Source organism: Microtus ochrogaster, chromosome 10 (genome assembly GCF_000317375.1).
Source record: "Microtus ochrogaster isolate Prairie Vole_2 chromosome 10, MicOch1.0, whole genome shotgun sequence".
NCBI classification, from domain to species: domain Eukaryota; kingdom Metazoa; phylum Chordata; class Mammalia; order Rodentia; family Cricetidae; genus Microtus; species Microtus ochrogaster.
Genome location: NC_022016.1, coordinates 73,981,308 through 73,995,280, shown reverse-complemented (window position 1 = coordinate 73,995,280; position 13,973 = coordinate 73,981,308). Strand labels below are relative to the sequence as shown.

Genomic DNA, 13,973 nt, shown 5'->3' with positions numbered 1-13,973 from the left:
AAACAAGATAAGGAAGGGCACAGAGGTCCTAGAGTGAGGAGCAGAGATGGGGACGAAAGAGAACAGGCCCAAAGAGCACCAGGAGAGCCTAACTCTGACCAAAGATGCCACAGCCTCCAGCTGGGAGGTGTCAGGGAGTGGGGTGATCTGCCTCTGTGATGACTCTTCATCTGTCTGGGACCTTGTCCGTGTCTGTGTCATCCATGAAGTCAGGAGTCACTTGATCTATGTGTAGCACATAGCGGGCAGCCCAGGCAATGGGGTTCTTGACCTATGTGACGTTTGGTTGGTGTGCAGAGAACCCAGAGGGAATTAGAATAGGTGTTTGCTGACTGCCCATACAATGTGCCAGTGAGGTTTTCAGAAAAGTCCTCGAGGTTATCATAAAACAATAAACAACAGAAAACTAAACAGGACAGGAGCAGGGGTACAGAGAGGACAGGGAAGGTGAGTGAGGGTGTTTCTGATGAGTTTTATTTCAGGGACTTCGGGATGCCTTCCAGGAAGGCTGACCAAAGCAAAGGCTTGCTGGACGCTGATGGCGAGGTAGGAACTGGTTCTGAAAGCCTGGGCTTAAGTCAAGAGGAACCCTGCAGGCACCCACGCACAGTGCTACCTTGGTCTGTTTTAGCTAGACTTTTCTGGCTGAGAACTTGAGACTACTCAGCTAAACGTTCAGTGTGGCCCTTGAGACTCCAATGACAGTCACTCAGACATCTGGGATAGAAAGTCACATTGGAGACAGCTATCTTTTCTGTCAGAGTTGAACTATCCTATTTTCTCTGCATGTTTGTAAAATTCTTTTCTTCAAGCAGCAGTTTTCCATTGGCCTCTCGTGCCTGCTCCCAGACTCCTTGTTCTGCAGAATTTCCTGCAAGCGCCCCTTTCCTGCCCTATGGGTATTTCAAATTTATAAAACGTTTCAAAATACCCATTCACAATTTCTATAGGGGAGAAAATCTGCTTTGATTCCCCCCACCCCTCAGGTGTAGGAAACGAACCCAGGGCCTCAATGCTTGCTAGGCAAGCCTTCGACTAAACTATAACCCAACACAGAAAACATCTGGCTCTGCTCACCCTTCCAGGTGGCCTGTCTTGAGTGCCATGACTAAACTCAGTCATCCACGTGGGGCCTCTTTGGGATCCGACCTCATCAGGGCACCAGCACCTGATTTAGGAGGAGGATGCTCGATTTTTGCACAGTCCTCCAGCGTCCTCACCCTCGTGTTCCATGGTCTCAAAGAGCAGCCGTACTAGTGCCGGCCGTCCCTGGGCTACCAAGGCACCAGCCAGGCCCAGGACCTCATCTGTGTGGCCGCGCCACACACGCTGCAGCTCCTGGCGCAGGCGTGCTGCTGGGTACTTGCTCCTGGCATGGCACAACCAGATGTCCACCTCGCAGCCCACCTCGCCGTCGCTCAGCTGTGCCTGGCTCCACTGAGCCAGTAGCGCCTCGAGCAGGCAGCCGAAGCTCTCGGTGTGGCTGGATCCCGTGTCGTCCAGTTCCACTGCACGCTTGAAGCAGGCCGCAGCGTTGGCATCCTCGCCTTGGACTCGCAAGCATTTGCCGCGCAGCAGCTGCAGCTCCGGTAGCGTGGCTCCCAGCTCCAACTCGCCAGCCTTCGCCAGGAAGACCAGCGCCTGGTTGAGCGCGGCTTCATCCACAGCCAGCAGCTCCCTCATGGCATCCACGCCCATGTAGTAGTAAACCTGGGTAGGGGTGGCCTCTTAGCCTTCCTCCTTCAAACCCAACCCCCCCTAATCAGTTCCCACCATTTCTCCAGCCCCCTGGAAAACCCTGTACCAGGGTTCTAGTCCCAGCACCTCCACACCTAGCCTTAAGCCCCGCCTCCATGCAATTATGATGTGGTCACCTTTGATAGCCCTTCCCTGAGCACATCATGGCCTGTACTGACTGCTGAGGGGAGAGGGTGGGACGAGGAAGGCTTCTAAACATCTACACACATTATTGCATCCAATCCACGGGACAGTTGGAGGAGGAGCGAGCAGGGCCCACACCACGTATTCCTCTCTGTCCTCAGGGTCCAGGCAGCGCTTGTCTCTTACCTGGCCGATGTCTAGGTAGGTCCTGAGGCCTGGGTGCACCTTGATCACTTCCTCAAGGTCAGCTTTGGCACAGGCCAGATGGTTCCTGTCTGGCATGCCCCCGAGCCCCACCTTGGCCCGTTCCAGGTCGTGGACATAGGCTCTGATTCGAACCTGCAGGAGAGGGGCAACTCAGGGGAAACCCTCTGCACAAGACATCTGCCTCCTTTCTGATCTCACGAAAAAGCCAGGTTGCTTCTTGGCAGCAACCAGGGGCATCCTGTGTGACTGCAGAAAGCCTGCCACCCCAGACTGGGACCCAGGAGCCCTGGGTCTTAGTTCTGTGCCAGCTGGGGTAACCACTCCCCATTCTGGGCCTGCCTCCCTGCTTACACAATGAGGAGCAGGATGATGTAAGAACATTCATTCATCCATCCATCCCTCCATCCATCTATTCTTCCAGCAAACATGTATTGACTGCCCCCACAATCTGCCATATAACCTGGAGGAAGTGTTATAACATCTGAACTCCATTTTCTAGATTGAAAAGTTGGCAATTCCCAAAACTATGTGTCAGGTACTGAGGACACAGTGGAAAACAAAATGACAAAGTGTGAGCTTCTATGTCAGTAAGGAGAAGCAATCAACAGGACAAAGAGTAAACAGTGTCTTGGGTGTTAAAAAGGAAAAGTAGCCGGGCGGTGGGGGTGCATGCCTTTGATGCCAGCACTTGGAAGGCAGAGGCAGGAGGATCTCTGAGTTCGAGGCCAGACTAGTCTCCAGAGTGAGTTTCAGGACAGCCAGAGAAGCCCTGTCTCAAATAAACAAGCACATAAACAAACAACAAAAGAAGAAAAAGTAAAGCAGGGAAGGACAGAAAATACTGGCAAGTAGGTTGATATTTTCAATGAGAGGCCATTAGAAAAAAGCTGAAGCTTTGTCAGGCCTGCAGGAAGGGAGGAAGTCAGCCGGATATCTACCAAGTGGGCATTCTAGGTGGAGACCCAGGCCAACAGGATGGAAGAAAGGCGTCAGAACAGGAGTTGGACAAAGCTATCATAGCCAGGTCCTGGCTTCCGTCCTTGCCCTGTGCGTTCCCTTCTGTCCATGTTCCTTTTTGTTCTGGTCATTTGAGTAGTGAGTGTGACCTCTAGAGCCACAGGGAGCAGATGGAGGAGCTACGGCTGTCATTCTAGCAAAGTGAAGGCAGAACCCTGAGGAATGCCACTCTGTGCCATGCCCCATCCGTAGACTGGCACATGCCCCACTTTTCCGGGGATTCTCGGGGTGAGTAAACAGAGCACAGCTTGGAAGATTTTTGTAGCGCCACCTTCTGGCTTTACAGTGAGTATCCTTATTATCAGTAGCAACTGCATCAACTACAGGGCAGAAGTTTTCTGTTTACTTGCTGCAGCCCTGGAGACCGGATTGGAAGCACAATGAAAAGGTAGTAGAGCCGATGAGGGGTGTGTGGTGGTGGTGGTGGGGACTTATTAACTTGAAGAAAAATGAGTTCAGAGCTGTAGGTGTGGCCTCAAGCAGCTGTGTTCTGAGGGGTTCAGAGGTAGAGCAGGGTCCAGCAAGGAGAATCGAGGGAGGCAACTCTCACCTCAGCGTGTGACTGGGAGCCCTGAGGATGTGGTGCAGCCCAGTCTCCCGACAGACAGTGAAGTCGCTAAAGATGGACCTAATATAGCGATCACTCAGTCACGAACGGACTCCTGGGATATGTTTGCTTCCGTGTTTACACACAGCACCAAGCTTAACTCTTGGCTCAAAAGGCAGGCATTTCGGGTGTCTAGACGATTCCTAAGCTCTCTGCCATGAAGATTCCAAGGCTCTGGCCCCCTTGCCCTTTGGCCTCTTATTCCCGATGGTAGGATGAGGCGGGGCTGTCTCACCTTGGCCCTGGTGCTGTATGCCTGCCAGTTGCTCTGTGGGTCTCTAAGCACATCCAGGGCCATATTGCAGGTTCCTATGGCCATATCCTGCTTTCCTAGGAAGTGGAAGATTTTGGCCAGGCGATTCAGGATGGGAGGATGGTCCTTGGCGATCTCAATGGCCTATGGAGGGAGGAAGGGGGGGGAATGAAGCATGAAGCTGAGCCACCACATTCACAGATCCTACCTACCCATGGCCAGCATCCTCATGGCTTAGTCATACAGTAACCACTTTGGGGCAAACCTACCAGCCCCAAATTCCCTGGAGTCCAGCTCACTGGCACATTCTTAAGCTTTTCCTCTCCTGTTATGTGGCTGATAAGACGTAGGCCAGAGTCATCCTCAACCTCCTCATACTTATGGGGCTTCTAGCTGGGCCAGAGTCTCCCTGCCAATGTTGGTATTGATTGCTGATTGTTACTAGTGATTCTCTGACTTGTCTCAGAGCCTGAGGGCAGACCCAGGAAGGAGACCCCAGTAAATCTATCCCCTCTATTAAACCCCTGGGAGGGAAAGGAAACACAGCTGGGGGAAGAACTGTTCCAGGGCCCATTTCAAGGCTGGAGGGATGGGTGTGGATCTTTTCAGGTGGGAACCCTGTTGACCTTGGGCAGAGCAGAGCAGGCGTGAAGGAAGGATGGAGATGGAGGGCTGGAGTAGGGTCCTTTCTGGGTGGGCCACACGGCAGGGTTAGCCCAGAGAAGCAGAGGGCTCTGGGGGAGCCCAAGTTTGTGAAGTGGATGTATCCAGGACATAGACATACCTTGCCAAAGCAGTCCAGGGGCTCCGTCCCTGAGTATCCGCATTCATGGACACCCATGGGGGTGGTGAAGAAGGTGTCCTTCCTCTCCAGCAGCATGCCGACATAGCACCAGGCCAAAGCTGGGTGAGGGCAAGAGAGGGTGGGGTCTCTAGGGAGCAGTGGAGGCAGGGTGAGCATAAGCGGGGATGGGGGCCAACTCCTCCTCTGTAGGCACTGTCCCCATAAAGATGAAGAAAAGGACCACAGCGTGACCGGAGACAGAGAAGACGAAAGGCAGAGGAGGTTATCGGACTCCTGAGGGTATGGCAGGCCATGGCTGGGGCTTACTCTGTGTCTAAACATGTCACACAGGAGAAGCCATTTCAGGGACATAGCCCTTCTGGCTTCCTGGGGGGTGCAGTCCCTGTGATTGCTGCTTGGCCTTTAGAACAAGTGACTCACCTGTGTCCTACACAGCCTTCTTCCCTAACCATAGGCGGGGGTGGAAGGTGGTGGAGACACATGGGTCTGTGTCACTGTCCGCTTGTGTCTGGTGGTGGTCTTACCATCTAACACGCTGTTTTGGCACTCTAGGCTACCGCAGGTTTCTGAGCAGGGAAACAGAAGGCCCCAAATAAAAGCAAAATTCCTATGCTTTTACAGCCTGGCCACAACCTTTGGAACCTGACCCCAAGGCTCCTTGGACAAATGACCAATCTCCAGGAAAACAACTTACTGCCAAAGTTCCTACTAAACAAGATGGCACGGGGTGGAGCCTCTCCACCCAGATATGGTTCCCCACACAAATGGCGCAGGAAACAATGCCAAGTACCCCCGCCTTCAACGGCTATAAAAGAAACTCCCTCGGGCTGGAGAGATGGCTCAGAGGTTAAGAGCACTGGCTGCTCTTCCAGAGGTCCTGAGTTCAATTCCCAGCAACCACATGGTGGCTCACAACCATCTGTACTGAGATCTGGCGCCCTGCTCTGGCGTGCGGGCATACACCGAGGCAGAATGTTGTATACATAATAAATAAATAAATTTAAAAAATAAAAAAGAAACTCCCTCTCAGTAGCTACTCTCTCTTCCCTGAAGAAGCAGTGATTTCCCTGCTATTTCTTTGAAGCATACCTCAGTCAACTCTTTTTGCCTGTTTCCACGTGGGTAAATTGTTTTACCACTGATCCAAGCCCTTTCTATGATGTTTCATAGAAAGGACCACAGGTTTTGGCATCCCACCTGAGTCTGCTATGCTAAGGAGCCTGGGCTTCCTTGGGTAAACACAGGTTTGTGAGGTGAGCCAGGGTGAGGCGAAAAGAGACAGGGATGGAGTCAGACAGAATTACTGACAGGGGCAGGACAGCAGGACAGAGGCGCTTCAACCCCACCCGGAGTTCCCACCTTGGTGTCGGGAGTCTGAGGACTTGAGGACTTGCCGGAGCAAGGCCAGGGTGCGGTTGAAAGCTGGCAGCCTTTTCTGCTCCTCAGTGCCCATCTCTAGCAAGATGCCATCCAACCTGTGGACAGGAAAGGGTTGTGGCCGACCCCAGAGAGCTGCCATGGCACCCATCCACCTCTATTCCACAAGCCACGCCTCTTCCACCATCCCCAACCCATCTCCAGTCCCAGGCCTGACCTGATGAAGAGCGTTGCCATGGTGAAGTACCAGCTCCTTTTCTCTTCTATTGGGATCTAGGAAGCAGAGAATGACATGCTGTATATGGTGGTTATGGAGACACTCAGGCTAGTGCTTACAAGCACCCATGCTAGAACCTGAACTCGAAGAGGCAACAGATACAGTGGGGATGCCTTCGGCCATCAACAGCTTTGATGTCGGTGCCTGTTTGGGCAGCCGTAGGCAAACTGCTTTCCTTCTCTGATCAAAGGGCTTTTGAGATGAGCCACCTGAGTCCCCAGTGAAGCAGCCCTCACGAGCAAGTATGGATCCTGTTCTCCTCCTTCCCCAGCTAACTCTACCCAGTCTCTGGTCCCCAGCCCCAGCTCTGCTCAGCTGTGTTCTCCTTTCTTCCTTCCCCTCCCGCTTCCCACTTCCACCTCTCTGGGGATGTTAAGTGAGTCCACCGAGCTCAGCTCACCCGGCCTCCCTGAATATTTTCCCATTATTATTCTCGCCAACCCTGCTGTGCATTTAGACTGACTCGGGCACCCGATAAAATATTTATGCTGCTATTTACGGGAGTAGCTCCTCCTGCCTTGGGAAGGAATTTTAATGAAAACCAATAAAGTCCCCAGTGCATATCGGCTCTGCCTCTGCCTCTGGCCCCTCCCCCTCAGTCATCTCCCTGCCCACCTCTCCTGCCTTCTCAGCTCCGGCTCTCACTCACCTCATTCCCTACACTCCTACCCCTCCAGCCACGTTCACATCAGCCAGCCTTCCTGAGAGCCTCTGAGGTGCTGCGGGGATGTGGCCTCCAGTGACGGTTTAACCCTGACATTCCTAGGCTTATAAACCGGCTAGGGAAACAGACCTGGGTATGGAGAGGCCTGGTGTGTGTGCCAAGGTTCTCATGCCTGATACCTGAGCTCACAGCAAACCTAGGACCTGGATATTAGTTCCTCTACAGGTAAATACACTGAGGTGCAGAGAGGGACGTGACTTGCCCAGGATAGCCCGGCTGGAGAAGGCAGCGCTAGGGAACTGGTGTTGGTTTAGCTACATAGCCCATGTTCCTGATTCCTGTCACCAATATCAAACCCTGGAGGAGGGGCAAAGTCTGACCAAAGCCCTGAGAGTGATGGCAGACCATCTACAGCAGGATGACGCCATTCCCAGCCAGAGGAGGTTCTTTCTTTTCTTTCTTTCTTTCTTTCTTTCTTTCTTTCTTTCTTTCTTTCTTTCTCTCTCTCTCTCTCTCTCTTTCTTTCCTTCTTTCTTTCTTTTCTTTTTCTTTTTTCTTTTTTTCTTTTTCTTTTTCTTTTTTTTTTGAGACAGGCTTTCTCTGTGTAGCCCTGGCTGCCCTGGAACTCTCTCTGTAGACCAGGGTAGCCTCAAACTCAGAGCTCAGAGATCCAAATGCTAGGATTAAAGGTATGCATCACTACTGCCCAGTTAGAGGATGTATTTCCAAGCTGAGTCTTGACTAGGTTGTGGCACTTCAGAGGGAGAGACAGGGACCAGAGTACCTGTTGTGTGTGTGTGTGTGTGTGTGTTGAGTGGGGTGGCTTGAGCAGCTTCTCAGGAACGTGAGGGAATGAGTAACCTGGAGGGCAAAGAACACTGTGTGTGTGCGTGAGGTGGAGGGAGTCACAGCCAGTGAACGGGATCTTGGGTAAAGTGTGTGTGTGTGTGTGTGTGTGTGTGTGTGTGTATACATATGTATGTATGTAACCTGGAAGGTAAAGAACATTGTGAAGTGAGGAGGAGGGAGCCGGAGTCGGTGAATGGTGAGTGGTCCAAGGCTGGGCAGTGAAGACAGGAGAGGGAAGGTGGTCCCATCTTGAAGGTTTTGGCCTGGCAGCAAAGCCAGGTGTAAAGGCACAATTAGAATGGAAGGGATGAAGGGGCTGTGCGAGTCCTGAGGAGATGTCCTCCCCAGACCAGGGTCCCCCAAGGCTTTCTGAAGAAGTGGCACTAGAACAGGGTCCTCCAGGAGAGAGGGCACCACCAGAGGGATATAGCAAGAAATACTATTCCCGGAGGCCTGGCCATCATGGGCAGAGAGAGGTTCGGAGATGGTAGAAGAGCAGAAATGGGGTCTGCATGTGACCAGGGCTGGAATCCCTAACCCAAAGTGTCGAGGAGCCCGGGGGAACATTGTGAAGGGTCAAAGTTCCAGGCTTAGAATTTGGAGCCCATTTGTAAGGTGGTGGGGAGCCAGAGCAGGGGCTAGAGCTGGGGATGTCAAGTGCCCGCATGTGCTTTGCTGCTCATGACACTTCAGGGGGTTAAACTGTTTCTAGGAGGGGCTACGTACACCAGGGCTGCTGCGAAAAGCACTGTGGGGGCTAGAGGCGCAGGCCCCAAGGGTTCTGGGGCATCCTTGAGAAATGGGGAACATTTCCAAAGCACAAAGTGGGGATAGGATGATAGATTACCTGTCTGTTGTCCTTACACTGGTGCTTGGAAGGGAGGGAGGGCTCAGATTTATGGGGCACCTTTTATGGGATGCCCTGGTCAAACACTTGTGCATGAGCAACCCGTGGTGCCTTGGGATGCCTGGCTGCTTGTTGGAGTGACCTCAGACCTCTGGTCTGGTCACAGGCCTGCTTTGTGATTGTCTAACACAAGTCATGGAGGGAAGAGGCCCCATGCTTTCTTCCGTGTTTCTGATAAGGAATGGGAGGGGCCAATACAAGAGCTGGCAGAGTGGCTTCTGGGTTGGAATGAGCAGAGCAGAGGCTGGGAGCCACAGGGGCCTGAGTGGCCCAACTGGGCAGCCCTAGGGATGAGAGCCTAGGGGGCTGCATCCTTATCTGCAGAGGAGGGTTGTGCTGTGTGCCGCAGGGGCACACCCAGGGGCAAACAGGAATCTGTCTCTTCTGGTATGGGCTGGGGGCTGCTTTGTCTACTGTAGACTGTAATCTGCTTCAGTGCCCCAAATGGCCCTAGGGCTTCAAGGCCTGAAACCTGAAGACCCCTCTGCACCTTATTCCCGTCTCTAGGGCTGCAGACATCTGTCTTGTTTCCATAGCACTCCGGTATTAGATGTGCCATCCATTTTGTTTTGTTTTTTGTTTGAGACAGCATCTCATTATGTAGCCTAAGCTGTCCTGGACTTGCTGTGTAGCCCAGGATAGCTCCAAACGTGTGATTCCATGTGCTTACATTATAGGTATGTACACTACACCCGCCTGACCCACTGCCTTTGGGCAGGGCTCTTCCTGTGTGTAGGCACTCCTTCCATCGGCACTCAGGTCCAAAGACATTGCCTTATTTGCCCAAACCACAAGGCCAGTGAATGGCAGGGCTGGGAGTTAAGCTCATTCCTCCACGGTCCTAACCCCCAGCCTTTCCCACAAGGCTGTGTTATGTATCTGGGGACCCTGAGACCTGAGAGGTGGGGTGATTTACCCAAACTCCACAAGTGTTAACATCAAGGTCTATGAGCAGACCCCTGCCACTCTGCTCACTGTCAACACCCTCGGATTCAGAACCTGCTTATTAAGAATTTCACAATGGAAGCCATATGACACTGTCCCTGAACTGCAGGAGCAGCGCCTAGGCCTATGCTCTTCTACTCTTCTCTCTCCCTGACCCTCCAAATTTGGAGACTAAACTGATTTTCAGAACTGCAGCTATCTGAGTGAGACAAGTGACGAATCTCACTTGTGAGTGATGCCGAAGGCGGGCTTCTGGGTTACGGGCGGGGTCAGCAGACATGGAGTGGGGGCCTCAGAGTGCTGCTGGGTTGCTGTCAGCCAGGAGAATCTCCTGGATGTTGTTACCTCTGCAGTGCAATGCCAGCAGGAAAATAGCCTGTCCCTTTAAAAGTCCTGGTTGTTTTGGGAGCAGCAGCTGAAGCTGTTACCAGGGGCAACCTGGCAAGCCACAGTGCATTAAATTAAACAGGCCTGTGGCTGCTGTGGCTCCTGCTGAAAGGAGGGGGTACTTGCCTCTCTCCTGCTGAGGAGCCTCAGTGGCAGGCCAGGGCACAGCTCCAGGGTTCCCAGCTTCCAGAGGCTGAGGGTTTAGGCAGCCTGGGAGGAGGCAAAGGCTGAGAGCCACATGGAAGGAGTCTCTGGGACCGCCTGGTCTGGGCTCTGCCTGGGACACCTCTGGGACCGCCTGGTCTGGGCTCTGCCTGGGACACCCCACGAGAGGGGCCAGTCAGCATCAGAACCGAGGTGTCAGGCTGGCCCTCATTCTGGGGCAGATAGATTCTCATGAAGGAGCTGCATGAGGCCCAGCCTGAGTTTGCAGTCACCCTGGGAATAGCCGCAGGTGTGGGGATAGACCCTGAGGGGTTCCCTAAGTAAGCATCAGCCTGCTCCTCTTCTCATTTTCTGCCCCCCACCCCAGATGGGGAAAGCAGGCCGAAAGCCACCTCTGTCTTAAGTTCACATTCTTTCCACACTATCTAACCGCAAAGAGCCAGGGTTTAAACCGTGGTTAGCACTTGCAAAGCACGGTCTCACAGCTTACTTAGGGCTTCTGACTGTCCGCATGGAAGGGAAAGTGAGAATCATTACCATCTTAGTACAGATGGGAAAACTGAGGCAAGATGCTGCCCTCGACGTCACATGACCGACGTGAAAGCCTGGACAGACTTACGGACGCTCCTTGCATTCTGCCCACCCCACACACCCCTACACCCCTGTTTAATGAGGGAGCGTCTTACTGCATGTCCTGGGTTCGCCTAGAGCTTGACATCACCTTGCCTCCATCTCTTGCTAGGAATCCAGGGGTGCATCACCACATCCAGACTTAGCTGTTTGTTATGTCACACAATGTGATAGCAAATAAATTCTGCTGTGCAGAGCAGACCATGTGCTGGCCCATTTGACTCCTCAAGAGTTCCTTGTTAGGGAGGTTGTAGGAGAGACAGCTGTGATAGAGCGGTGAGATTTCCGTGAGTTCGAGGCCAACCTGGTTAGGGTTTTGGTTTTTTTTTTATTTTTTTTTATTTTGAGGCAAGCCTTTCATAATATAGTCTAGGTTGGTTTCAGACTTGTGGCAATCCTCCTGCCTCAGTCTGGGTGTGAAATTCTTGATTCACCCCTCTGTGGCTCTAGAGGTATGGCCCAGGAGGCTCTGTATCCTCTCTGAGGGTCTGAGTTTGAAAGCCGCTGGCTGGACTCCCTACAGAGGGTGGAGTGAAATGGGCTGAGAGGTGTGTCCCTTTCCAATGGGCCGAAAGATCAGAACTCTCCTCCTCGGGGATGCCTGACGAGCTTGCTTCTGTGGCTTGTGGGATAAGAGCCTAAGGCAGGTGACCTGGCAGAAGTAGTGGGATGAGATGCAGTGTCACACACAGGGCAGGTTTGTGAGGACTCAAGCGTGTCCCTGGGTGGTGCCGCAGAGACAGGGACATTGGAAGTGACTTTAAAGGATTTCAATTCTCCTTTCATTAAACCCTCAGTTCGCAGAACTACAGACTACAGACTAGACTGGGTTATCAACTAGGCTCTCAGCGAGTATTTACCTGGCAGGGTGAACTTTGCCCTGGCAGCTGCTCTTTACATTCCAGGGAGGCCCTGGGATGACTAATACCCTCCTGGGAGGGGACTAATGGAAAGGAAGAAGGTTTCTCCCAGGTCACTGGGCTTGCGGGGCATGGTGGCACCGGATTCTCAGAGGAGCTCTGGAAGTTAGGTATTACGTCTTCCTTGGACTGATTGGAAGACAGCCAAAGAGCCACAGCTCTGCCACACTGCCGGGTAGAAGGACCAGGATTCAGTTCTGATCTGCCTCCCTCCAAAACCAGTCTTTCAACAGCATCCTGAATCCCTGGCCTTGTAAAGGCGGATACTGCAGAAACAATCGCTGGTGTCAGACCTGCCTGAGAACGAGTCCGTCTAGCACAAGTGGGATGTCTTTAGTGGTGACAGACAGCGGCAGAGCACATTGGACAGGACAGAGAGAGGTTCCTCCCCATGCTGCTGTGGGGACTAGTGTTCCCCTTGACTTGCCTCATTGAGTCTGTGGAATCACAAAAGTCTGAGGTCCCTTCCTCTACCGAGGGATCCTGGTCACTGAGCCCGCCTCTGTGTCTCTGAACATCCTGCCCGGCTAAGAAGCTTGTGGTGGGGTAGTGAATGGGCTGGTGGAGGGCATTGGGAATTGAGTGCCATGACTCAGTGTCTGTCAGCATCTTGGGTCCCCTGAAGCATTTCACCTGGACTTCATGCTCTGAGCAGATCAACAGCAGCTCCCTGCTGTCTCTTAGTCTGTCATACCCGCAGGCCCTGTGGGTCATCTTTGTTTCGTGCGGTCCCTACACTGACTGCACCTTGAGGAGCCACGTCTCTGTTTGCTGCAGATCTAATTCAGACTCAGGATCTGTAGTGGCTGTGGGTCTGAGGGAGTCTTTTGCCCTCAGGTAAGAACAGAGAGCCTCACTCTCCTCAATTCCCCACTGTGCAGAGCCCTGTGGACAGGATTTCTTCTGTCAGGCATAATTGAACAAGATGATACTAAAAACGCCTGCCCTCTGAGGTCTCACAGACTGCAGCCCTCAAGGTTACCAGTTAGTGGGGAGAAGGCAGCGGCATTCCCAGAAGCAATGAGGAGCAAATGTGAGTGGCTCCCAGGACACCACAAGGCTGAGGCAGGAATGCTGTACCCTGAACAAAAGCACCCGACTTTGGTCCCTGCCTGTCACTCACGGCTGTGTATACCCTTGGGCAAGGCTGCACCTCTCTGAGCCTCTGTTTGCTCATCTGTAGAACAGCGTGGCATTGCCAGCATTTCTATGAGATCACGTGAGATGATGTAGAAAAACACAGGCATGCTCAGTGCCCAGCTCATTAGCCCATGGCCTGGCAGCCTCCTTCTGTCGGCTTCATCTGGCTTCACCCATCCTGAACAGAATCTGAGCTTCCAGAACCGTGGAGGTGTGTGTACCCAATGTGCACACAGGGACTCTGGGTTTGCTGACTAGGGTCCCCTTTCAACCCTGTTAGGCATGGAAATGGAATGCTGGCCTGAGGCATCACTTCCCTGCCCTCCAGCATCCCTGATGATGAAATCCAAATGATGTGAGTGCATGGGGTCCTCCTGGAAGGTAGCTTCCCCTCTGGAGCCTGCTGTGCCCTGCAGGCGAGGGGAAACACAATGCCTAACTGGCAGTGGCTCTGTGAAGTCTGAGTTAGACAAAAAACGCTAATGAAAGTGCAGTTCTGAGCTCAGACAGCCCACAGGCTCCCGTTGTGGATGGGTCGCACCCAGGCAGCTGTGAGGGGTGGGGAGGGGCAGGAGCACGCACATGTGTGAGCACTTACTCGTGTAGGTATGAAGAGTGTTCATGTGTGTTCAGAAGTGGATCTGCAAGTATATTAGCAGGCGTGTGTTGGACAGGACCACCCACCAAGCAAAACTGCCACCATCTTTGGGAGTTCTGCTGGCCTGCTCACAAAAGCTCAGCACAGCTGGGCCTATTGATCTGCCCTCTAGAAGGAGGGGGGAGCGCTGGGCGATGGTGGCGCAAGCCTTTAATCCCAGCACTTGGGAGGCAGAGGCAGGCAGATCTCTGTGAGTTTGTGAGTTCGAGGTCAGCCTGGTCTACAGAGTGAGTTCCAGGACAGGAACCAAAAGCTACGGAAAAACCCTGTCTCGAAAATAAAAA

The 13,973-nt window shown here is 52.9% G+C and overlaps 1 protein-coding gene across 1 annotated transcript in view; it reads right to left on the bottom strand.

Moving 5' to 3' along the window:
- Positions 1 to 417: 417 nt before the first annotated feature.
- Positions 418 to 13,973, bottom strand: part of Ttc22 (tetratricopeptide repeat domain 22) — a 19,261-nt gene continuing 5,705 nt past the window's right edge. Inside the window, exons 2-7 of the mRNA XM_005353503.2 lie at positions 6,365 to 6,420; positions 6,130 to 6,245; positions 4,750 to 4,868; positions 3,948 to 4,109; positions 2,068 to 2,220; positions 418 to 1,710 (exon numbers count right to left, since the gene is read on the bottom strand). Of these exons, the coding sequence (XP_005353560.1) occupies positions 1,174 to 1,710; positions 2,068 to 2,220; positions 3,948 to 4,109; positions 4,750 to 4,868; positions 6,130 to 6,245; positions 6,365 to 6,420 (1,143 nt within the window). The 3' untranslated portion in view covers positions 418 to 1,173. The remainder of the gene's footprint in view (positions 1,711 to 2,067; positions 2,221 to 3,947; positions 4,110 to 4,749; positions 4,869 to 6,129; positions 6,246 to 6,364; positions 6,421 to 13,973) is intronic.